General features: G+C 36.8%; 1 protein-coding gene across 2 annotated transcripts in view; it reads right to left on the minus strand.

Annotated features, from left to right (window-relative positions):
• LOC131037169 (auxin response factor 12) overlaps positions 1-27,246 on the minus strand; it is a 172,570-nt gene that overhangs the window by 73,400 nt on the left and 71,924 nt on the right. For both annotated transcript variants that reach the window (XM_057969240.2, XM_057969239.2), the window contains exons 7-9: positions 3,063-3,153; positions 2,737-2,901; positions 2,522-2,644 (exon numbers count right to left, since the gene is read on the minus strand). In XM_057969240.2, coding sequence (XP_057825223.2) covers positions 2,522-2,644; positions 2,737-2,901; positions 3,063-3,153 — 379 coding nt within the window. The remainder of the gene's footprint in view (positions 1-2,521; positions 2,645-2,736; positions 2,902-3,062; positions 3,154-27,246) is intronic.

The raw sequence follows: 27,246 nt of genomic DNA on the forward strand, positions 1-27,246 counted from the left end.
GTAGGGTCATTTTCCATGTGTTGGTTTCTAGGACGAAAATTAGGTATGAATAGCCTCGAATTGGCTGATCCAGTTCTATCATTTTGATTGGTGTTTCTATTGTTGACCAAATTGTCTCCTCTACCATTCGGCCCCCCGTTGCGACCCCAATTATTTCCTCCATTATTTTGATTAAGATTGTTCACCATGAGTTGATTCATCATTGCACACATCTGGACATAGTTCTGTTGTAACTCATGTTGTCCCCTGGCTAAGTGATGCAACATATCTCTAGTGCTTGAATCTTGAAGTTCTTGAACACCCATGTTTATTTGACTTCCTTCTTCCCAGTTTAAAAGTCTGAATTCGATTTATTCTTCCTAAGGTAATAGTGATGTGGTTGTTTGCTCATACTATGTTTAAGTTCCCAACTTCCCCAGGCTGACAGGATGCACAACTTTGATACCACTATAAGAAACCCGCTCAAATGGACCTCTGAATTCTCTTACTAAATGTGTAAAACCAGTTCTGCTAATGGATGAGTTTCATGATTTCTTTTCAATGTTTGCATTCATAGTTATATAATAAGTAAAGGATACAAATTTTCACTGGAAACTAATGATTGCAACAATGTAAATTCTGAACAGATATTTTATTGCAAGGAATACATAACAATATGTTTCACATAGAAATAAATCTCTTAAAGAAATTGTTGTGTGCACCTTAAATTTTTCCCGATTCACATAGTTTAGAAACAAGTTGACTTTTTATTTCTTCAAACTCGGGTACCACTATAGTTCAGATCTGTAAGGCACATTTCGTCTTTGTATGATTGTCTGGGAAATCATACCGTTCCAGATAAACTTGCTTCCCACGTCCACAATATGGTTTTGTGTTATTCCCTCCAACAATGCAAACATCCAATATCAGGTGTGTTGGGCTTTTCCAGCTTTATAAATGATAATAATGCTCTCTTACAATATTTCTCTAAATTAACACAATCCAGTTCAATAACTTGAGCCCTATTTTCTATTCCATCTTTCGTTCAGTATTCCCATCATGGCTTAGTATGATGTCTAGTTGTGTTGGGCATTCCTGTCACACTAGAAGGGAAATTGATTAATATATCTGAGTGCAGATGGTTCATTCACGACTTGAAGGTGCCACAGATTAAATAAACATTCATTAGAACATGCTACCAATAACTAAGCGGCTCCAATGTTTGGCTGGCATGAATACTCGGGAACTTAAAATCGATCCTTACAATCATTTTTCAGTAAAGAAATCATTTTAACTAACTCTGTCAAACCTTCTAGAGCAGGTCGTTTCACTGTTGAAGAATGGCCTCTGTCAGGATCCAAACCGAAGGATACAAAATTTAGGAAATTCCCAGATAATTATCAACTCCATGTCTTTTCTTCAATCCGAAGGCTACTATTATAGTATTATTTTTGCCAGTTCTGACAGTTCCCACAGGATTATGATTTATTTGTGACTTTGATTAATTTGTCTTAAAGTCATATTAATTAACTATATAATATTACTTTAATAATGTTTATTTAAAACAGTAATATTAAATCTTTAATATAAACTTCTCTACATAAACTTAATTTGTGAGAAGGGACATTACATTCTCCCTAGCAATTTATACTCTTAAATGCAACCATACTATCCATATTATCAACTACATATTTTCCTTGTCTACAGCTGTACCGATTCCCTTTGTCAAGGTAGCAAGTATTGTTCTAAATCTTGAATGCTAATGACATAAATAGGGGTGGCATATGATTTCATTTGCAAGTTTAATATTTGAAAACTCTATTCTTGGCTGCCATAGTACTTTTTGGCTAGCTGTAATATTTGAAGGCTGTGAAGCATTTGAAGGAGCCGCCATATTTCATATAAAAGGAAGTTTGAAATTTTTTAATATTAATCTATGTTCATTTCAGCTATCATACATCTTTTACAACTAGCTATAGGCCAAAATCTTCATTGACTTATCTTTTAATCTTGTAAGTGATCTATTTATATATAGTTTCAGTATTATTTCATTAGCTCGAATATTTCCAAGCATTTCCAACATTTGTCACTTCCGGTCTCTATCTCAATTTGGTTATCCGATTTGTATGCTATTAGTTGGTGTTTTGAATACTTACCCATCGATATTAAAGAAGGAATCTCTCTCTCTCTCTCTCTCTCTCTCTCTCTCTCTCTCTCTCTCTCAAACACAAATGCCTGTTATAGGCCCAATTTTATTTAAAATAAAATATTTTATACAAACCAAATACTCATCCATTCAAACTAAACAAAGAATTTGAGTTTTATAAATTGTGAACATAACAAGAAAAGATAACTATTCACATGATCAATGTTTCTCAAAGAAGTACTATTTGCCAACATATATGAAAGATAGGCACAACTAAGCAAAATATTTGTCACATTTGGTACACTTCTTCATTAGAAAACCATGATCAATATCACTGCAATTTCCATACTCTAATCAAAGAAAGTTCATAATGATGTGAAAAATTATAAGATTTACCTTCGGACACTAGAATCTTCTGTCTCAAAAAGCATCCGAAAACGCATTCCAATTGAAACGTGCATATGATAAACTGCCTTTTCATATTTAGACAGAGGTATCACAAACTCAGAAGGACATGCCCTGCACTAACACAATGTTGTTATGCAAGTAGTCATATTGGGTATTCAAACAACTTATAGACTATTTGAATGCATTCAGCTGCAGTGCACTACCTTGGATTGTAAAAAACAGTGAATGGACTATTTGTTGAATAAGCATGAGCTGCTGCTGCAAGGATCCCTATGTGCATACTATCTGAGGATAAAACTGATGAAGGTATGATTGTCTGAGCTCGTTTAACTCTTCTTATTCCCAAAAACAGCTGTCCTTTCTCATTTCTATTGGATAAATCATCAAAAATACACAGCATTAATACTGATAACTAGCTCACTATAATTGGTTTAAATGGCAACCTTGAAACATTATTGCATGTCTATCTCCATCATTGTACCAAATTTAGAGAAAACAGAATCTGCAACTCCACCAATGAAAATGTTACCTAAAGAAAAGCACAGAATCACCAGCAATAAGTCTCTTGGCACTAGCAAACATGCTCCAGCCTGTTGTGAGCAGATGTCTCTTGGGCTGACCTACAAATCAAATATAAATCAATCACTAACCCCAACAACATTATTTGTATTGCAAAGCAAAAAGAAATGTGTTCAACAAGTTGGTTTTTCATTAATGAAGTTTTAATTGAGAAGGAAATGTACCAAAAGAATATGATTCTATCAAGAACCAAAAGCTAATAACAAGATTATATTACAAGTCTAAGTCATTTGAGAAACCAATAGGTAAAAGTGCTAAATGAAACCTTCTTCGCACAAATATCTAATTGAATATCAATAAAACATATATCTATATTCCTTTCTATTTATCACATGTTAAAGAACATGTTTAATTTAACAAACCTACAAAACTCTTTATAAGGATGCCCTAATACAGTAAATTTTCAATATGTACATAAATTTTAAATTGATATGTAGGTAAGTTTTAAATTTTAATACAGTAAGAATGAACAAGAATGTCAACTGTTGTATGTATATTGATAAGTACTGCTGAATGTTATCAAAACAATATTGACTTATTCTGCTTATAACATCAACTGCAAATTACAATGTATAGAGTGAATCTAATTCACACACAGGCTGGTATCTCTTCCACGCTGTCTCTCTCTTTATCTGAATAGGAATCTGATATCAACAGCAGTCCGTATTTCCTTTTAATATAATTCCAATCTGCAGAGATTTTCGTGTTTCACGTATTTGCTTCCAACGATAGCAAAGTAGTGATCCACAAAGGAGTCACGACTCCTTGTGGAACCGACATGATTCCCTAAGGAGTAGCCACTCCCATGTGGAGTCATGTCGGTATTTATAGACCGATGCATATCCCATGATAGTATCGCCAAGTTCTTTAAACATTTTAATCGGTCAATTAAACCGTTAGTTATATGCAGTCAAACACAATGAATCGGTTACAGTCTCTAATGAAATAATATAACATAATTAATATTATGAATGATTAGTAACACAAAGTTGTTACTAATCATTCATAGCATTGATTATGATATTAATCATAAGACAAACCGATAGATAATCATACATAGATAAATGTACATCTATATGTGATCAAAATAATCCGAATAGATTTACAGATAGCTACAAAACAAATGTCTAAGGCCGTAACGCCAATTAGTCATTTGATTTATCCGATTGATGCTATCTATTTTAACACTCCCTCTTAGCAAGGGAGGATAATCTTCTATACTAAAATACTTTATTGTGATCACAATAGATTCATCTATAAGAGAGAGAGAGAGAGAGAGAGAGAGAGAGAGAGATCGCCTCACTGTGATATTAGGAGATATGGCATATCCACGGAAATCACATCTCATGATATCCACCATGATCTCATAATGTAATACCCACCATTATGGCTTGTCCACGGATATCATGTCTTATGATATCCACCTTAATGGCAAATTTAAGGATATTGATTCATGGCACGTCCACAGATATTATGTCACATAATATCCACCATGAACATCTCTATTAGTAACATCATCTAGCATGGCATATCCATGGATATCATGTCTCATGACATCCACCATGAACAGATATTACTTAGAGATGACATGTCCATGGATATCACGTCTCCATGAGATCCATCATGATGGTAAGATCAATATTGTTAGATAGTCATCTTACAATAAAGATCAGAAATACATGTGTCCATCATTGAGAGATCGTCACCTCCAAATAATGTTCACAGGGGCTCAACAAGCACTGAACCAATGTAGTCATGGAGTCACACACGACACTAATCATGAACCATATCAGATTAATAAAATTAGAGTTTATACTTTAAACATCTTAAAAGAATACATTAGTACTATTGAAACAAATCAATGTTGCAGAGACTCAATCTCAGCTAGAGCTACATTTTCTACCGTAGCAAGCTTACCTCGAAAGTATGCAAACTTTAATCTAGCAAGAGGCTTGGTGAGGATATCTGCAATTTGTTCATTGATTCATTAGTACAAAAATTTCTTAACTGAATAACATACCTTTCCACTTGACCTCCACATGCTTTGACCTTTCATTAAATACAAGGTTGGAGTCTACACTCTTGGTGTATTCCAAGCTCATCAAGTATTCATCTATCCAGAAATTTCATGACTTAGGAGTTAGCATAAAGGGCCTCTTAGTCTACATGGGACTCCATCCCATGAATCATAATCTTTAGACTGATCACTAGAGAAATCATCTCGACATAGTCCACTGCCTTTGAATCAATATGACCAAGATTCTCGGATATCAATCGAAGCATATCTTCTTAGTTTCTCCCTCTGTCAAGGAAGCATCCCTTGCTCACATGGACCCAATAATAGAAAATATCTTTCTTTAGGAGACTCTCATCATCTGGTATGATCCTCATACGGGTGGAAGTGCTAGATCCAAAACCAACATGGATCTATTGTTATAAGATCAAGCCCTAGGTAGGAATATGATCATCTTGAGATTTAGAACAAAATCCCCTTTCAGTATGCTCCCTGTCACTAAGAGAGCCCTCTTGTCTCAATCTTGGCTTTGAACCCTAGATGCTATCATTACCAGCACAAGTGCCTCTATGACTTTCACAAGTGAACTATTGCACCTCTGTAGGTAGATATTTGTTTTATAAAAAAATGGGAATGCAAAATCTCAGAATCTTCACTAAAGTCCTCTGCATATTCCTAAATTTTAATCTCTTCATCACAAATAGAACTTCAAAACTCTATAGCCTGAAAAGCAATAGACTATGATTCTAAAGATGTCCTAAATGTAAGGGACAAATTTCTCATAGTAAATTGAAGAAATTTAAAACACAAGATATCCAAATGCAGTTGTTGTAAGCGAACATCTATTGACAAAGTTGTTTCACAAATAACACGCATAATGTAATTACATGAATTAACAAAAAACTACATATTAAATTCATGGACATTATTCAACCAAAAAGAAAACTTATCTCTTTCAAATCAGAATATGAATCCATCTGAATCCTTTTGTGGAGGAGTTTCACCAACATCCGTAATGGAAGCTTAAGGCATAGTCCTGGTTGGACATTGCATTGCATAGTGACCATATTTGTCACATCTAAAGCACTGGATTTCTGAAATATCCTCATTCTTAATATAGGAGCACCATTAGATTCCTTATCTTTCTTCCTTTTGAAATGTCCTTTCTTACTTTTCATCTTTGTGGAGTGGGAGGCAAGGACATGAATATCTTCCTTTATGGAGTTTTGGCCAATGCCTCTGATAGCCAATCTAGACTCTTCTTGAATGCAATCTTGCTTTAGTCAATCAAACTTAGTAAGTTTTGATTTTGCACTTATCCCTTGAATAAATGCCTCCCATGAAGAAGGGAGACCATTTAGTGCCAGCATGGTTAACTCTTTGCTCTCTATTGTGTGACCTATAGTAGAGAGTTGGTCTTTTAATTCAGTAATCCTCATGAAGTATGAGGTGATGAATTCGCCATTTGTCATTTTGACATGATGGAGTTGTTTCTTTAGAGCAAAAGCTCGGCTTGTGTTGTTTATCTCATACACGTTCTCTAGTAATTTGAACATACCATAGGCAGTCTCCATCTTGGAGATAGTTGGCAAAATATGATCTTTCACTGAGTCAACTAACATCTTCATGGCTTTATTGTTCTTTCTCATCCATCGAAGCTTTACATCTTCTTCTTCTGGTTCCGGTATGGCTTTCTTCACAAATCCATCTAATTCGTTTTCACTCAAGGCAAGCATGATCCTAAACTTCCAAGATACAAAGTTGGAAGCTCCTTCAAGACGATCCTCAAATCTAACACCATTCACCATTTTGATGTATAGAAGAGAGCTGAGAAATTCGAGAAAATATAGAGCATAGTCTTGCCTAAAAAATTCTGATCTGATCTTTTCGTTATGCTGGCTCTGATACCATGTTAAAGTGGATCAGATTGGTATGTAGGTAAATTATAAATTTTAATACAGTAATAATGAACAAGAATGTCAACTGTTGTATGTATATTGATAAGTACTGCTGAATGTTAACAAAACAATATTGACTTATTCTGCTTATAACATCAACTGCAGATTACAATGTACAGAGTGAATGCAATTCATACACAGGCTGTTATCTCTTCCACGCTGTCTCTCTCTTTATCTGAATAGGATTCTGATATCAACAGCAGTCCGTATTTCCTTTTAATATAATTCCAATCTGCAGAGTTTTTCATGTTTCACGTATTTGCTTCCAACGATAGCAAAGTATTTAAAACAAGTGGTGATCCACAAAGGAGTCACGACTCCTTGTGGAACCGACATGATTCCCTAAGGAGTCATCACTCCCATGTGGAGTCACGTCGGTGTTTATAGACCGATGCATATCCCACGATAGTATCGTCGGGTTCTTTAAATATTTTAATCAGTTATTTAAACCGTTAGTTATATGCAGTCAAACACAACAAATCGGTTAGAGTCTCTAATGAAATAATATAACATAATTAATATTAAGAATGATTAGTAACACAAAGTTGTTACTAATCATTCATAGTATTGATTATGATATTAATCATAAGACAAACCGATAGATAATCATAGACAGATAAATGTACATCTATATGTGATCAGAATAAGCCGAATAGATTTACGGATGGCTACAAAACAAATGTCTAAGGCCGTAAGGCCAATTAGACATTTGATTTATCCGACTTATGATATCTATTTAACAGAAAGTTGCACTCCATTGTTAGAGCCCTAGAATGTACCTACGTTTTTCCTTGAAACCATAACCTTTCTTTAAAAACCATGGAAGAAAGTGCAGAGGAAAATACCAAAATCACTAAGTTACCAAGATATGATAAAGCATTTCATTGTGTCCTCCCCACTCCGAAAACTGTTGAAAATTTACAAATGATTATCTTCAGACCGAGACCTGCTCTGTACAATACTGGAACCACCTCTTAACTACATCAAGTTCTCTTCAACAAAAAAAGGTTTATTGACCCTGCGGATAACACTCAAAAGATAGGGTCTAATTTCAATTATATCATCCTTGCAGAGCTTAAAATTGATCCAGCCACACAAGGTGATCTGATCTCTGAACACTCTGTTACACACCTCCCTCTTGAGCAGTCATGATCCATTTTTGGAATATGAGTCCTAAATGATTTGAATAAAAAGTTTTCCAAGAAATATCCTTATGTGCGAATAAGTAAATTGATATTACATGGCTAAGAATATATTCATGTTCTACAATGAAACAGAGATATTGGAGTCAAATACCCTTGGGAATCAAAAAAAAAAAAAAGCAAAATTAGTGTTACAATGTAACATGTTGTACGTGTGTAATGCCACTTACTAATAGACCTAAAGTCAATAACATAAAGGGTTAGTTCACACCTCAAGAGCCTATATTCCAGCATATATGTTTATGAAGGATTCATGCACGTCTTAGTATTTCTTTTTAAAAAATAGATAATAAGAGATACATCCTGAGATATTGGATTCAGTAATCTCATTGTTAAATTGATATGTACATAAACATATGTGTCTACATATACCACAAACTGAGAGTGGATGTATGTAAATATCCATACTCGATCATGCATTAATTAATCACTTTTGCATACAAGAAAAGCAAATGCATGATGTGCTTCCTAGAATATTGTTGAGCTTTTTTTAATTTTTCTGTGTATGCATTTTGTATGGAAAGCTTATCTTCTAGGTAGAGGGTGTCGAATGTTGGACTCGAGGAAGTGAATTCATAGTAATTCACAGTCATTACAAGTACTTTGGCCAAAGTCAAATTTATCGCCTACCATGATTAGTTCTCCACAACATCCTGATTGCATTTTTGCATATTCGAGTAGGGATTGCATGTAGTCAAGCTTGCACTGGGATTTCCCCCCTACCCCATACTTCCAGATTGCTAGGCGTTACGAGCGGGGTCGATAAGTATTTGAGCTAGGAAAGACTCCGAGGAAGCTGAGGCTAAGTGGTTGGTCGAAGAGAGCACCTCAACCATGATCTCGTCCATTGATCTACATAAGACTAAGTAGTCTTGACAATCGGAGGACTTATGATATCATTATGGTCTTCATCAAGAACTTTTGTATTGTATTGAATACTATAATGTAATGTGTTCTATTAGATTTTGTTATTGAAATTACAAGGGAAGTTGCAATTTTAAATTGGTAAATTCTAATCATGTAACTTATTATTATCAATTTTGATGGAAAAGCTTGTAAGGTATGCAGGTCCTTACATTTTGGTATCAAAACAAAGGTTCAATACTTACACCTATGAGCTCACTACTAGGAAGGAAATTCATAACAACAAAATTTAGCTAACGGTTAGTAAAAACATCTATGATTGTTATGACAGGATGAGCGTTAAACAAACTACACGGAAGTCTGTATACTTGTCTTTGCCCCATTTGCGAGCTAATGAAAGTCGTCCCACCAAGTATGATTATTCATGTTGTGCTCTTTTAGCAAATGACGATACATTGGCCTTAGTCACCAATCGTCTTCGAAGGGATCTTATGGAATGGCCTACCCCTATCAAGAAAGCAGTACATTTTGCCCAATCAATGGATTGTACCAATAAGCCAAAAGAAAAAGTTTCTATTCCCTCTGCCGAAGAAGTGGTTCATAGCAATAAGCCAATTTCCATTCCTCCTGTTCAATCGGTGGTTAATAATAACAAGATATCGAAGTGGTTCATAGCAATAAGCCAATTTCCATTCCTCCTGTTCAATCGGTGGTTAATAATAACAAGATAGATATTCCTAATATTGAAACCACTTCCAAGGGAGAGGAAAGGGAGAGGAGAATAAGCCTAAATGTTCCTAATTTATAATGATTTCATCTAATCGTGAAGAAGAGCCATAGAAGTGTCATATTCTAGAAACAATAGTGATGAATAAATAATGAGATTTTACTTTTGCTAAAAAAATGTGTTGTATCTTATTATTATTGCGATAGAAGATGTCTAATTCTAAAACTTAAAAATAATAACACTAGAACTACAAACACTGATGCAGGATGATTTAAGTCATCATCATGTATTCTAGAAATGTTATTCGCATTGGTCGGAGTAATGAATTGAATGAGAGGATGCACCAAATGTTAAATAATCTAAACCAACAAGGCACTCATATGGAAAACCTAGAGCAAGAGATTTGAGGGATTCATGGAGGGCAGAGTAAGAATAAGAATCTCATAAATGGACCATCAAATGAGAGACTTGAGAACCTAGGAGATAATAATCGACGAAGAATCATAGAAGAGTTGGATAAGGATCTAAGAAAGGTCTCACCACCTAAAGTTGATGGAAAGACCATTGGGGATGAAGCTAAATCATGGATAATTGGAATGGAACAATATTTTAAGCTTTGAAATGTTTCTGATGACACTAAGAAAATGTGGGCAACCTACCAACTCACTGTGGAAGTAGCTCTCTGGTGAGAAAATGAAGAAGTTGAAAAGAAATTTTTGCCAAAAGAACTCACGTGGGAACGATTCTTGAAACTCTTCAGGAAAAGTTGGTTGCCTCAACTTTTCTTTGATAGGAAGGTGTTGGCGTGATTTTATGCATGTTCAACATAGAATAAAATACCCAAAGATATCCTATTCTCTCTTGATCAAAATCTTCATGCGCTAAACAGTTGAACTGTGTGATCACAAAGACGACTCCAAGGTTCCCAAATGCGTATGGATAGTCCCAGTTGGTTCATTGAGATTTGCTGGTAATCTCAAGCGGGACTTATGTAATTGTTCGAGGAGCTAATCAATCTTAAATTTTGATTATTCCTGACACTTGCAACTCTCTTCTTTTTTTTCTTGAAATTATTTTGCAACAAGTTCTTTCCAATCCTGCTTCTACTAAGACTTCGAAAAAAAGGAAAAAAGGGTGAGGGTTTAGGGGGATAATTCTAATCCTAAGCTAATCCTATGAACTTTGGAGACAGAAATTGTAAAAGTGGAATTCAAACCAATTCTTGTTTCGCCAAATTCAACAACTACACAAGAATAGTGATATCTTCTAGGGAGCTCAAAAGATTTTCATATCACTAATATTCACCAACATATTGAACAACGAATATAGTAATAGAAGTTAAGTTTTCATTTACTTGTTCAGCCTAGCTTTGCAAAAAAATTGAAAATCATCCAATTATAAAAAGTATGAATGCATCAACTCCACATTTAGCAATTTTATCAAATCCTTCATTCAATCTACAACTTGGAAATTAAATCTATTCTAATGAGAGCCAAGAAACCATGCTAACTTGCACAAGTAGACAAAGATTCACCAACATATTGAACAATGAATTATGTCTATTACTTAAGAAGTATCACTACAACAATTTCTTCAAAATCTCTCTTTACAAATGAGAGGGAGGAGCCTTAAATAGGAGTACAAAATAAATTAAGGGCTAGGATCAATTTAGGACTAACGAACAAGTGGACCAATGAGAGATAAACAACTATTAAATCCAGCTTTCTTCTAGAAGTGAGCATCCCTTATCCTTTTCTTTGGCAAAAAATTCAATGAACCTCGTCACTATGGGGTTGAGCTCTTCCATTGAGACACTTGGCATAGTATCAATCTTGTATTCCATCAGGTCCATCTCATCTTCACATGTGGCAAAAGTGGCTGTCCAATCTATTTCCAGTTTTCAAAAACCATCCTCAATGGGCAGAAATGAGGACACTATACTAAAATGTTGCTTCTGGGTTGGATTTGTAGAAATGAAGAAGTCTCTCTGAGCTCTGCCCTTTCGGGTTTTCTACATCCATGTCCTTATCTCGCGCTATTTCTTGCTCAAGCACATCGAAGACTGTGACGAAGACCTAGTCTTGGATTGCTTTGATTGTTTCTTCCACTCTAGCACCATCAATCTTCATCTTTTCCAAGACTTCTCCTCTAGTCACCAAGGCATGATACCATGTGCCGAAATCACATAACTCCTAGACTTCTTGCTCCTTTGTAGCAGGACCTAAGTCCACAGTCATTAGCTCATAATCTTTAGGAGTGATGTCCTCTTTTGTTTTGTCAATTTTTGAAATGGCCACCTGTACTAAATGAGATCCTATGCCATCTTTATGGATTAAGGAATAGTTCTTTGCCTTCTACTTTTCTTGAAGTCTTCAAGGTCCACATGGCCAAGGTTCGTATCTCCAACCTTTTTCCATTTTGTCGCAATCTTGCACTCTAGTTGCGGTCCTTTGTTACTGAGCTTTCATCTGCACCTTTCTAGAAATCCCTTCTTGAGTCGACATCTTCCACCTGAAAAACATGAAAATTTCTAAGTTAAAAAGAAGGGGGGGTTTGATGTTTGTTTCCAACCTAAAGTGCAAAGTTTGTTGAAATTACAAAGGATAATTCTGATTTGACTTATCCAATTCTAGATATTGAAATTGTAACTAAAAATCAGAGTTGGTGAAATTTTGGAAATTGAAATTGTCTGATTGTGAAAACTTTGCCTCCAAAATATGCAAAAAGCAAGATGGTCTTGAGTAAAATTTGAAGAATCTGAAATGAAAATTCTCTTGCAAGTTTGAAAAATTAGAAATTCTGACTGAAAGTTGTCTTTAAGTCTGAAAGAAATTGGAATTCTGAATGAAAATCTGCCTTCAATCCTTAGTTAACCTCAGAATTTTCGATAAAATTCCTTAAATTGCTTTAAGGAATCGCCTTCAACTTTGTCTCGAAGTGTAGAAATTGACTTGAAATTCTCCTAGAAGTTGCCTTGTGCCTGCAACTTAGTTCGAAATTTGCTTTGAAGTTTGAAAGAAATTATTACCTAAGCTTCAACTTTCAGCATTAAGAAGCGAACTGTGAGAAAATGAAATGCCAATGCTCATGCTAATAATGAAGGCGAACTCTTACTTATTTTAACCTTTTGTGTTTTTGGAAATAAATCTAATATTGTTTTGAACACCAAGTCGAACCTTCTCTTGCTTGTGAACTTCATGCTTGCTTGAGGAATTTCCTTGAATGCTAGGAGGGCGGACATTGCTTGGAAACGGGATTTTTCTTTAATGTCAAGGCCGACTTTGTATGAAATCAAGAATTTCTTCCATGTCCAAGGCGGACTTTACTTTGAATCAAGAATTTTCTTCCATGTCTAGGCGGACTTTGCCTAGAACTGAGGATTCTTAGTCCAAACTCCATACTTAGCCATTTTTCATGTGATCTTCCATTAACATTCTTGACAATAACCCTTCCTCTAACTCAGAACTACCCATGATCCCGGGAAAAGAAAAAAACAACTTTCTATGTTTAGAAAAAAGCAGGTTCCCAAGTGTGGCTCCAAAATTCAAAAAAATAAACTTTTTGAAAAAGAAAAATGTAGGAAAGGTAACTTCCCTAAAAAATAGGAAGTTGTCAAAATTGATCACAAAAAATTGCACGTTTACTCCTTCAACCTATCTAAGCACATCTGAAGCATCAGAACGTTTTTCTGATCAATGTCTCCTTATTGATTTGATGACTCCTTTGCATAGGCGAGAGACAATACACAAAACCTAAGACGCCAAAACACTACCCTAAAAAGAGAAAGCACAAGGGTACCCATTTGCAATGGGGCAATGTGTGATTATGTCACAACAGAAGGTAACAATATTCTAGAATTTAATCAAAGGAGGATTGACAATTACTAAGTATTGGGAGAGGTTCTCTCACCTCCTCAAGTATGCTCCTCAATATCAACAATATGAGTATTTTAGTATTCAAAAGTTTATTTTGGGATTACGACCTCAAATGGGAGCGGAGGTAGACCTCCATGAATCACAAACCATGGATGAGGCTTTTGGGAATGCTCTTAAACAAGAGAAAAAGCTACAACAAGCAGCCACTTATAGCAAAAACAAAGATACTAAGTTCAAGAGAAAGCAACCCCAAAATCACAACCAACAAGGGGGCAACTGCCAAGTCAGGAATTTGAAACGCAACAATGATTATCAGTATAAGGGAGAAGGTGGGAATGACAAAAGTCAAAAACGAGCAAACAATAACAAAAGTAACCTCAATGAGGGCAAGCTTGGTGAGAAAAAGGCACTTTGTGGTGGATATGTGTGTGGTGGAGAGCACTATGCCAACAGTTATCCTCAGCAAGCAGGATGACAAAAGGGACAGAATTAGCAAGAGCCACCTCAGCACCAAATCCATGTTGTGGTTGATAATCGACAAGCTGAATTCCACGCCACACTAATCCACCTTTCGAGCAAGCTCTATGGCCAAACTGTTTTTGTATTACTAGATATTGGAGCTACGAAATGTTTTATAGATCCTAAAATAGTATCAAAATTACCAGTTAGCCCAAACCATATGCAAAATGCTTGGTCAGTCCAGTATGCAAATCAAGCAAAGAAAAAGGTGGATTTATGTCTCTTTTGTAGCAAGTTAAAACTTCCAAACTTTTAGACCCAAGTAAATCTCTATGTTGCACCCTTAGGATCTTATGATATAACTATAAGAATTGCTACCGAGATGTGAAGAGTCGACAATTCAAAGGGAAAAAGGACGAAAAAGCAAGAAGGGAAGAAGGTAAACCCAAGTCTCCTAAAAGTGAAAAAATTAAAAGGTATAACTTTTTATAAAATATTGAAGGTCAAAAAGTTAAAAATGAAAAGGACGCGGAAAATATGCTTCAAAGAAATTTAAAAAAATGCTGGAAAAGAAAATGGAAATGATGAAATGGAAGGAAAAAATAAAGGAGAGAAAAAAGATAAAAGACTCAAAAAGAAACAATAGATAAAATAAATAAGGGACTATTTCATAACAAGTTAATTAGATATCTATTGCTAAACCTAACCCTAACACCCAAGGGTAATTAAACTTCACAAACAAGCCATCTAATCCCAAAACGCAGGAAACGGGAACCAAAATCCAAAGCAGAGCGCCAACAAAGAAAATCTCGTGAAGAAGACTGCACATGTATGGATAGAGAATCATCACTGAAAGAACCTCGTACGGAAGATCGTACACCATGTCGATGTGTCTTGCTAGCATGTAGACTAAGTAAGAAGTCATGTAGAAAGACTTTGAGCTCTCCAAATTCCTCAATTGGATATCTAAGTTATCACTTATAATCTTTGCCCAATGTATCAGCACTATCCCAGCTTATATCTCCTCAATGAAATAGAATGTCCATGTGTCAAATAAAGCTCCTTGAGGTGCTGCCATGATCCTGTTGAGTAGAAATTGTTGGCATTATGTTGTGATTGATGTCAACCGGTATGGAATAGTCATCGATGAGTAGGTAGTGGTGACCGTTATGGGTGAAGTAAGTAATGATGTCAACCGATATGAAGGATGGAGTGTGTAAGTAGACAGAAAAGGTATGTTACCGATATACATGAAGTGCAGCATCTACCGGTAAACAAGGACCACCGGCAAGCAAGCAAAAAAGCAAAGAAGAACAGAGGGATGTGATCACCGATAGACAAAGAGACGTATAATGCAATCGGTAAATGGATTCAGTGGATGGACCAGCATTTTTGATGGAAGGCCAAGTTGATCCACCGGAAGAGAAGAGGTCAGCAGGTATGAAGGTCCACCGGTGAAGTTAGGTTATACCGGTAAGGTGTGTTGAGCCGGTAGTGAGTCTTAGTCAGTGAAGGATGTCAAACCAACTTTGCAATCTGAGGAGAGGTGGATGTCAACAAGGATGACAGTTGTACACCAGGTGACGAGCACGCAGAGGTTGGTGAAGTATTCATCGACCTAGTAGTTTTATGAGTAGGTCGGCATTAATGAAGAACCCACAAATCATGGGACTATGGCAGGATGTTGCAGCTCGAGGGAGAGAGAGTGGCAAGGTGATTGAACTAACCTTGCAGGACGATCCGATCCTTGTACTCATTGGCTGAAGGAAACAGTCGAGCCATTAAAGGTGCTTGACAGAGCAACACCGAAAAGCATGTTGCAGACATCTAAAAATAGAAAACGTGCATTGGAAGGCAAGGATATGGCAGTGATGTTTGATATGATGCAGATCATCTTTCCAGAAAAGTAGATCTGATCAGATCGGATACAAATTGAGTTGGTAGAGGAAAACCCTAGCATGCCACCGTTTGAATGTTGCTTTTGGCGGGAACCCTCACATATAAATATGTGAACTTAAGACTAAAGATGATGATGTTGGATGCGAGTTATGAGAGAGAAGAGAGCTTGAGAAAGAAAAGAGACTATTTGTCTTAGAGTTCCTTCACAAAGAGTCAGAGTGTGGAGTTAGCAGGCTCAACCAGTGTGAGGCTCTAATCGGCAGAGACAGAGCAACTGGTAAACTATTATACTCTTAACAGTCAAACATACCAGTAGAGATTGTATGGTTAAGATGGCATCCAAGTGTAATACTGTGGAGGGTGAGATTCTGAGAAAGAGAAGAGAGGCAAAGAGTAACTGGTAAGAGATCAGAGAGAGCAATCTGATAACCGACAGAAGAAGGACTAGTGAAACAAAGGAAGTTGATAACCGTCATACATTAGTTGATCAGGTGTTGCAGAACTCGTTTGCAACTAGGTGCTATCATTGCATTAAAATTGTATTTCATTATATTACACCGACTTGGTGCTTGGTGCAGGGGTTGGTGCCCTAAATCATTTGTAACCTGTTGTTTTACTGTGAGGCTGGATTGGAGCAGTAGACTCCAGCAGCATTTCTGACCGAGGTTTTTCCCATATTGGGTTTTCCTTGTACATCTGTTGTTGTGGGTTATGCATTTGTGTGTTTGCCTCTTTTGATATCCTCTCATATATTACCGGTTTGATTGCTTAGTGTTTAGGTTGTGAACCGGTACTTAAAGCTTGGTTTAAAGAGAAAAGATTTTTAGGAACCATCGATTCACCCCCCTCTCAGTGGTACATTGTGTTCAACAAAAATATCATGTCACTATACTCCTCTTTGAAATCTGAACATAGGAGTCTCTTAGATAACTTAGAATGGTGATGCATTATTTAAAGGACCCACTCATTGTTGATGAGCGTCATACATGCATCTGATCCCTTCTCGAACATAGCTTGGGCATCCTCTTTAGTTCTTGTTTGCATGCTTTGATGGTGAGGAATCCCAAATGCCTCTCTTATTGACACTTCAGCGAGATACGCAAGCACCAACCCCTTAGGTGTTTGGCTTCATCTTGACTGTAGGTTGTAGTACTTGTCACACTCAACCATAAGCTTGCTGCATTGTATTGATGGTGGGAAGCCAAATGCGTGGTAGATTTCACTCTTCATAATGTTGACTGCTAAAGGAGAGGATAGCCAGTTCTTCGTTCCATACATCCTCTGCTTCATCCTCTTCCTATCTAGGTACTCCATGTTAGTATCTCCAACGTTCTTCCATTCGGAAGATATCTACAACTCAAGATAGTAACCCTTAAGCACATTCTTCAACTAAGTCTTACTTGCAGCTATCCATTCCTTTGACATGGTACCTGTACAAAGCTAGAAGTCAATAAGTTTGCAAAGATTACTCTAATAATTAATTTTCCAGAATTGACTTAAGTTCGGATTTTAAATGATTTTCAGACTTATGAGCTTTCTAAAATTAGAAATTCGAAGTTATGAAACATAAATCTGTGAAATACAAATGTTTGGATCAAAATCTCGAAAAATTTCCTGAAAGAAAACTCATTTTCAGACTTAAGATAGATCTGATTTTAATCTGTAAGTCTAAAAATGTCCAACTCAGAAAATGAAAGGTATTCGAACCCAGTTCGCTGTCCAAGTCTGATTTCTAAGTATAAAGGTCTGAAAATACCTCTAAAAATAACATTATATCACCTAGAAATCATCCCTTTCATGGTGCAATTCATGTTGTAGGTGCAATCTGTATTTGCTTGGCTGGAAATGATACGTTTCTAGTTTGAAATGATGGCTGCAAATGGTGGTCTCAGCTAGCAATGGCGCCTTTGATAATGCTGTGAATACCTCCAGAGGTAGCGCTATTAATGCCTTAGGCAAAAATGGCACCTCTTCCTCCTTAGGCGATTCCAATCCCTCCTTTCCTCCAGCTCACTTGGAGTCAAATCAACGACTTAATGATAAAATACTGCTTGCTAGCCTGCGTTCTTATTCAGCATTGGGACATTTAAATTTGACTTGATTTTCCCCTTCATTTCATCCACCAAATGGAATGGTGGAAAAATGCACTTCATAGGGACTGATTTTCCATTCAAATCATATTCATTTTGTATTTAAAACTCATTTAATCTTGTAAGGGGGAAAATCGATGGCCATTGGGACTTTGTTTTTCACCATAAATTCACTTTTCCTTGCATACTTACTCTCAAATGGAAACCCTTTAGTCCTCAAGACTGGTTGTCCTTAACAATCTCATGTTATTTTTCATCCCCAGCCCCTTGGTGGAAACTCAATGGTCATCAAGACACTTAAATTTGTTCAAATCCTTGCAATTTAACCTGAAGTGCAAAATCGACCTCCATCAAGACTCAATATTCATGTTGTTTTTGCATCATTCAATCACCTTTCCTTCAAGTGGAAAATCGATCCTCATCAGCACACATTAAATTCACATTATCTTGGTCATTTTTCCCTAAAGTGGAAACACATGGGTCATCAAGACTCATTTTCCTTATGTATTTTCAGTCTTGTAGCCCTAGTTGAAAAATGACCTGCACCAGGACTCATCATTTCCTTTGTTTTTGTCTTGAGAAGAAATTCTCTAGTCAACAGGACTTTCCACAAAAACATCTTCATTTGCTTGTAAACTTAGCCCTGTAATGGAAATTCGACCTCCATCAAGACTTTTCTTGTCCTTAACATTAAATTGGTACGTTCACGCTCAAAATGGAGTGGAAAAACATCCTTCATTGGGACTTTGGTGATTTTCACCTTTTGCTCAGTGGAAAAACACCTTTCATTGGGACCTTGTTGATTTTCATGCATTTAAAGCCCAAACTTACCCAATTTTATCAGTTTATGCAATGGAAATTCTATTTCCATCAGACTTTATGAATTTTCCCAAGATTTGAAGGGTTGAAATTAGACCTCCATCAAGACTATGCATTTTGACTTATTTCACCTCCTACGAGTGGAAAAACGACTTCTATAGGGACTTCTAACATTTTCACACAAAATTCACATCAATTTGCAGCATTTCCATTGTTTCTCGCCCACATTTTAAGGCAAAACTGAAATTCAACACTTAGAGGGAATAAATCAAAACTCTAAGGCAACTTGACGCTTAGGATCATTTCAGCAAATTTAACATCCTTTTCAACACTTTGATCCTATTTTGTTCAAAACTCAAAGATTTATCATTATTTGCATCATGGAGACCTAAGACCATGACCATATCAAAGGACGAGACTCGAACACTTACGGCTCAAAATTGTCGCTTGACTATCAAAACCCTAAACTAATAAGAACAAGGAAGCAGGAAAGAGAAGGTCCCCATTTGTGATGTGGCGATGTGTGAAAAGGTCACAACACACCACACAGAAGCCTTGGTGAGTTGTTGAAACCCTATGTTGTACAAACGCAGAGCACATTATACGCATAGGTTGGCAAACTTTTAAATCCATACACCGTACAGACACGAGGAGGGTCACCAACCATATGGAGCAGCACCATACTGCAAAAACCCTAAACTAACAAAAACAGGAAAGTAGGAAAGAGGGGGTCCCAATTTGCAATGTGGCGATGTGTGAAACGGTCACAACACACTGAACGGAAGTCTTGGTGAGCTATTGAAATTGTATGCCATACAGACGCAGAGCACATTATACGCACAGGTTGGCAAACTTTTAAATCCATACACCGTATGGACACAAGGAGGGTCACCAACCATATGGAGCAGCACCATACGAAATCACATCATTACGAACAAAAACTAGGCAAGGTGAATTTTGAGACCATACTCTGCCATACAAAAGAAGAAATTGCAGATCCGACAGCAATTGTAGAGGAGCCAGAGGTGGACAGTATGGCCGAAGGTGAGATTGGTATGGCTGGATGTGAGATCCATGCAGCCGAAGGAAGAGATCCACGGAAGGTAATCGTCAAAGTTACTTATGGGAATCCTAGTAGAGGCAGTTATTTGACGAAGGATAAAACCAGAGAAGCCAAAGGAAAGATGTCACATCACGTAGCCATGGCAAGCAACAATGTAAAGAAGAAAATAAGACCGAGGGTACAGAAGGACGAGAAGGTGACAATGGATACCCTAACATTTGAGAGTGTCACTGATAGCGATTGTTGCACATGGTGCGATAGCACTACAGACGACCACCCAATGAAAACCTTGTTGGAGAAGGCGGAGTTAGACAAAGCCATTTTGATGCGTGTGTTTAACATACAGGAGTTTGTGCCAATATTGCACACTATGGTGGCAAGATATGATTGAAACTCGCACAAGTCCCTCATGCAATTCTAGCGAAATTCAGTTGTGATATCATTAGAGCCAAAGGAATTCACAAGGGTTTTCGGTATCCCATCTAGTGGTTTCAAAGTGGCCAAGCCCTCGACAAGGACGCTCATAGAGGAGAAAGACAGGTTGCACACACTGGTATGTTGAAGCGACCTCTTGACGAAACAGTGGGATAGTCTATGGAGAAGTAGCAAGTCGAGGGGTCAAAAAATCTTTCATCACAAATGCAGAATGGAGGTGCATTCTTGACATGGTAAAGAGTTGACTCACAGAAGCCAACAAGGCTTGAGATATAGCTGTATGGATGTTGAAACTCATGAATGGAATCATGACGAAAAAAGTCTATAACTAGGTAGAGTTGTTATTTAGGGCAGTGAGGTGCACAAAACAAAAGGCACATATAATGTAGAATCTTGGACAACTCCACAAACATGAGCTCATATAACAAGGATGTTGCCATAAGGGTCAATGCTATCTGTAGTGAAGTATTGGATTAGAAGAAGAGACTTCAATTCTTCATCAACCTTCTAAGTTGCCTATAGAGATGGGCACACTTCTATTGACTATCCAACTAAAAAAGGGAATGGAATCCTTGTCTTGTGATGATTCTTTTGTATTTTGTTGTATGCAGTCAACTGTCTTACTAATTCAAGTAATATCAACTTGTTAGTAGGATACCTGGGTACCATGTACAGTGGGCAAGAGCATCCTTGCACTCGTATGTAGGTAAACTTGGGAAATTGAATAAACCAAGCACCAAACTTCTATACTAGCTCCTTCGCTCGTTGGGATAGTCTTTGATGGATGCCACCTTGCAATGTTCTCGTGATGTGCATTGTAAAGGCATCATTCACCCTTTGATAATGTGTCTTGTTATGGTAGTGCAACTATATGTATGATTCACACACTTTCAATTCTCCGGATCTCGTATCAACCAGACCTCTATAAGTCAAACCTGCATATTAATGGGCACTGGCAAGCGAATATATGACGTATGAACTCATGTAGAAAGTCTTAGTTCACTGAAGCCTCTTAAGTTTTATATTAATGGTGTTACTGATAATCTTTGCCCAATTGAATTTTTCTTTTGGCATAATCTCCATAAAGTAGAACATCCATCTCTCAAACTAATAGGCTTAATGAGTTCCCATGATTTGGTTAAGCAATGTGATTAGATCCCCAAACTCTTCCTTGAAATTGATTTTGTGAAGCTTGGTGGGCATCTTGGATAATCTTGGCCTACTCTTCAATAGCCAATATTTGTTGATTATCTCCAAGCATTTGTCGGGATCATCATCATAAACATCTTGTGTTGCTTCCTTAGTCTTCTAGATCATGCCGCTGAATTTAGGTATATAGAAAGCTTCATGAATAGCTTCCTCGGCAAGGTAGGCAAGTTCACGACCATCAAGTGCCACTATCATCCTCTTGCTTGCATCGTAGTGTCTAGCACACTCAATGATCAACTCATTGCACTATATTGCAGGAAGGAAGCATGCTGCCTTCACAATGCCACTCTCCATCATCAAATAGGAATATCCAGAAGGCTTGGTGGTGTATAGTGGTCCTTGGAATTTCTTCATGTTGATCTAACCCAAGTTGGTATCTCCTACATCGTCCCAAAGTGACGTGATCTTGGACTCGATCATGTCTCCTTTTGAGTCATTTCTCAACCGGTTTACTTGCCAGTCAAAGCTTTCACCTTTCTCATGTATGTTTACCAGAGCACTTGCAGTGAGAATCCCATATTCTTATCTATCGACCAATGTCATAACTTGTCTAAAGATTCAATCATCATGCGGATACTGAAGATGCTTACAATGGTTGCAACAACCAATATTTCCCTCGCATTAATTTGCACTTAATGGGATGACATCAATCTGAGGCATCCAGTCATACAATTTGGGTGCGAGTAAATGATTCTACATTTCGCATGCATACCTAGGAATGATTTGTCATGCCTTCACACCTGCAGGTCACATTAATTCAAATATTTCTAAAGCCTCCCCAACAATCCATTTGTGTATAGCTTATCACCACGGCACGTCAAGAGAACACATTTCTTTGAAGCATCCTTTATTCATCTTGTGAAAAAGAAAAAGGTTAGGGATGCTTCAAAACGGAGCATTTCTAACCTTTCCACACAAGGTTAGAAAATAAGGTTAGAGATGCTCCATTTTGGAGCAATCCTAACCTTTTAATTTTAGAGGTTATAAATTTGGGTTAAGAATGCTCGAAAACAAAGCATTCCTAACCATTTTCTCTCAAGGGTTATGATTTTGACCTTTAGGAGCCATTGACCACGAAGTGGGAGAACGGGGAAATGAAAATAATGGTATTTTTAAATAACTTTTTCCCCAAAATGATCACAATATTGAAACCAATTTAAAATATTAAATTATTTTTTGAAAAATAATTTAAATATTCCCCATTAAAATTTAATACCCAAATTTAGGAAAAATGGCCATAACTTTTAATTAATTATTGTTAAGCATGGCAAAAACGTGAGAATATAGGGTTTTCACCATTAGCAAGGCTGATGTGATTCCTCTTGCACTCAAGTGTAATTCCAGAAGGATCACCAACAAAGTGAAAAAAAAGCTAATTTTGGGGGCTAAGTAATGCAAAAGCAGAGAATGATTGAATTTACCTCTCATTAAGCCCACATTTTCAAATTGACAATGTAATACTGATAAAATTAAAAATAGGAAAATACCAACCTCAGATTCAAAAAGGAGTAGTTGCCTCCTTTATGGCATTATATCTTCTGGAAACCTGAAAGAATAGAGCAAGCAGATTCCGTACTCTGCAATCATTTCCAAAGACTTTTCCATTCTAGGAAACTTTGAACAATGCTCCTTATTATTATGGTTTCCCAAGTCTAGCTCTTTCCCATGAATTATTTCCTAAGAAAGCAGTTCCAAGAGTATATTCAAAAGTTTCCAAACCCAGTAAATTTGAATACCAAAACATAATAGAGTTCAAATAAGAAAGGTAAATTTATCAAATAAAAAATTTGTTATCTGCAGAGCTATGATACAACACACCTTAAAAGTTCTCAGCTAACATTCTCTCAATTAGTAATGGTACAACTTGACACATTCTATTTATGGCTAAAATAACATTAATTGATGCTTGCATATTGCTTTTGGACCTATGAGCTCATGACTGTTGATGTGTTTATTATGCACATGCGAACACAGAAAAAAATACCAAGGTATCTTATCCTCTCTTGAACAAAGTTTCCCCGAATGCTAAAGATTTCGCCTAAGGATTAATCGAGGCAACTCCAAGGTTCTTGTATGTAGGGTCTCTACGTGTGGATAAGCTCTTGTGGTATGATGTGATTATGCTGGAATCATAAGGGGACTTACGTTTGATTGCCTGATTTGTTGGAACTTAAGTCCTATCTACTCACCAGGATAATAAAGAAATAGCAAAAGGTACATGGTTTGGAGAATCTAATCTAAGGCCTAGAATGCAAGAAGATGGATGAACGACTAGATGGAGTCCTACTGGGCAGGGTCTCACCATTAGATTGAACAATCCAACACCAACTCAGTACGATTTTCTAAGGGAATTTTGAAGATGTTCAAATTGTTACACCATCAAACACTAATCACCATTCAAGTTAATGAATGAACAATAGACGTGTAACAACTCGAGATTAAGCTTATTTTATGCCAGTTGACCACGCAAGGTGCCCTTACAATCAGCAAGAGGCTAGTGGTTTGGACTAGGCGGATTCTACGCGAGTGCATTCAATAATTTCCTTCATTCAATCTAATTAACCATCATTTAAAATGAAGATTCAACAAGAGACCATGCATATTGCAAAGAAACGACACATTTCATCATAACTTCAATGAAAATGGAGTTCATTTATAATCAAGGCAACAATTCCTTGCCTCCTCTTCCTAATCTACTCTAATTGCTATTCTATTCACCATTCTAGCAACTAATTCTTAGCTATTAACTATTAACTAACTATTCACCTTTACAAAAGAAGAGCCAGAGCTTTAAATAGAGAGCTCTTTACATCTCAATGGCTCAAATTGATTTACAATCAATGGCTAGGATTACAAGATGAAAACCCTAATTAGGGTTTGTTACAACAAACTCCTTTAGCCAATGAAATAATTGCATTCAATATTTGTGAACCAATAGGAAGCAGGGGTAGGTGTCTCGAAGTTTGTGCCATCATTGGTGAGTCAGGTACATTGAATCTAGACATGTTGATGTGGACCTATCTGACTGGAGGAACAGTGACTAGGATGCCATTGGTTAATCAAGGAATGTTGAGCAATATCTCTTGATACTCAATGATGATGAGAAGCTAACTTTGATTAACTCTTCTAAAACTATCTGCTTCTTTCAACGTACCCTTGCACAGACCTTGGTCGATCCCTCTTTGTCCTTGATGTACTAGATGAAAGATGTACCTCCCCTTGACTCTCTTTGTGCCTAATGAGGGCTCCTCACAGTCAAGAACTCCTCTGGTAGCATATCTCTCTTTGCAAGATTCCTCTTTTTGACATCCTGTGGTTTCTCCATGTGGTAGAAATGAGGTCTTTGAGGATAGTTTGGTCTATTACGTGCAACTCTTTGAACACTTGAAGTCTTCCAACTTTGAAGCACTCTGAGTCCCCCTCCATGCGTTTGAGGCATCTTTAATGATGATGGAGCTGGAAGAGGTCGCCCTTGTCCTGGCCTGATCTTCCTCCATCTTAATTTTGATGACCTGCAAAACAAACAAACGATGATTAAGAATACATGATATATTCATTCTAACATGATCTTTCTCACCTTAAATCATCAACAAGAAAGCATTAAGATCAACTCGCTTTGGACCCTCTCCAAGGACAGGACCTATAATAAAATGCGCTCTAGATCCTCTCCAGGGACAAGACCTATAATGATATTTTCGCTCAGGACCCTCTGGAAGGACAAGCCCTATAACGAAATTCCCTCTGGACCCTCTGGAAGGGTCAGGAGCGAAATTTGACAAAGTTGCTCAATTAGACCTCATTTTCAACCTTACCTTACCAAGATCAAATCATTCGCCTCCAAAATTGCCTAGGAATAGGCTTTGCTCAAGGACCTAGGCAAAACATTAGACCTAGGAATTTCGCTCTAGACCCTCTGGAAGGGTCAGGAGCGAAATTTGCATTTTAACTCAAATTCTATCATCTCATTGTCTCAAATCACTTTTCAAGGACACGTACAAATCAATCCTTTCCCAACCATTCCTTAGGAACCAAGATCTTGGTCTTGTTGTGAACACATATTTTAAACTTTCAATTTTGATGTCCCTCGCTCGCAAATAATTAAAATCCGTCACCCTAGGTATCGTCATGAGGAATAAATGATGGTATTTGTAACACATGTTGATGGTAGGGAATGAGAAAATACCATCATTTATTCCTCATGACGATACCTAGGGTGAGGGATTTTAATTATTTGCGAGCGAGGGACATCAAAATTTGAGAGTTTAAAATATGGCAAACTGTGAACTGGGTTCAGGCAATAATTGGTCAGATGGTATAAAATGATGCTTAGGACATGTTCACAAAACGATTTCCCTCAATTCTTTTAAATTTGTAAAACTCATCCATTTTTCATATTTTGACAAACAACGACCTTGGATCACATGCTTACTCGTTATGCATAGACACATATTTGGGTCTTCATTCAACATTGAGACCAATTTGAAGTTCAAATTTTAGGTATGTCAAATATGGGGCAACAGATATGATATTTGATTTGCAAGTAAAACTCAATTATTTAAGCTAAGAATTCCAACCTAAGAATGATAATCTTTCAAGATCTCTAAATATCCTAAATCCTAGGTTGCATTTCTAACCCTTAACTGAATATGATCGTCTAAACTAATGATAATTCCTTGATAATGCTTAAAGATGAACAAAATTGCATTGAATTAACAAGAGCCCTTGTGAAGACAATGAATAGAAGCAAAATCAGTCATGAAATAAGGTCTGATTTTGGGTATAAAATGATAATATGAGCCTTGTCTCGGATCTGCAATTTTTCAAAACAAACTGATATGTCAATTAGTTGCTCTTTTCATGAGATTCTTTGTCTTCAACTGAGTTCGTTTTTGAACAAAAATGGTAGGATTGTTAAATTCTTATAAATAAAGTGTCGCTGTCCTGTATAATGTCTTCGCTGTGATCAGCAATAGCAAATGTGACAATATCTAATCAAGATTAAAATCGCTGGCCTTTGAGATAGATTCACTGTGGACAATGACCAAATCTGCCAACTTCAATGATCACTTTTGCTTTTAATTTGAAAATTGCTTTCAAAGGAATGTATTCACCTTGAATCGAATCTGACTGGAGTTGCTTTTCGATTTTGTGTTTTGATCAAATGAAATGATCAAACACAATATATAGGCGTTTGAGGGAGAATTGCAGCTCTCCAGCTTTGGCCAACTTCACCACCATTATTAAATGTTTTTCAATTGATTTGATAAGGCCGACTTCAATGCTAATTCAAAGTTTCAAACAATTGCTTTAGTCATTAAATTGATGCTATCTACAACAACAAATTACTAAGAAGCAGGATGAGAGGATGTCCCTGGACAAGTAGAGGATGTTGATATGGATGTAGCCTTGGAGGTGGAAAGCCTTTGGCGAAGATGTTGCACTTGCTCTGTACAGAGCCTCAGGTTACGCTCTGCAACCAACTCTCACTTTCGTGACCTCTTCACCATTTGCACTGCCTCC

Source organism: Cryptomeria japonica, chromosome 9 (genome assembly GCF_030272615.1).
Source record: "Cryptomeria japonica chromosome 9, Sugi_1.0, whole genome shotgun sequence".
NCBI lineage: Eukaryota > Viridiplantae > Streptophyta > Pinopsida > Cupressales > Cupressaceae > Cryptomeria > Cryptomeria japonica.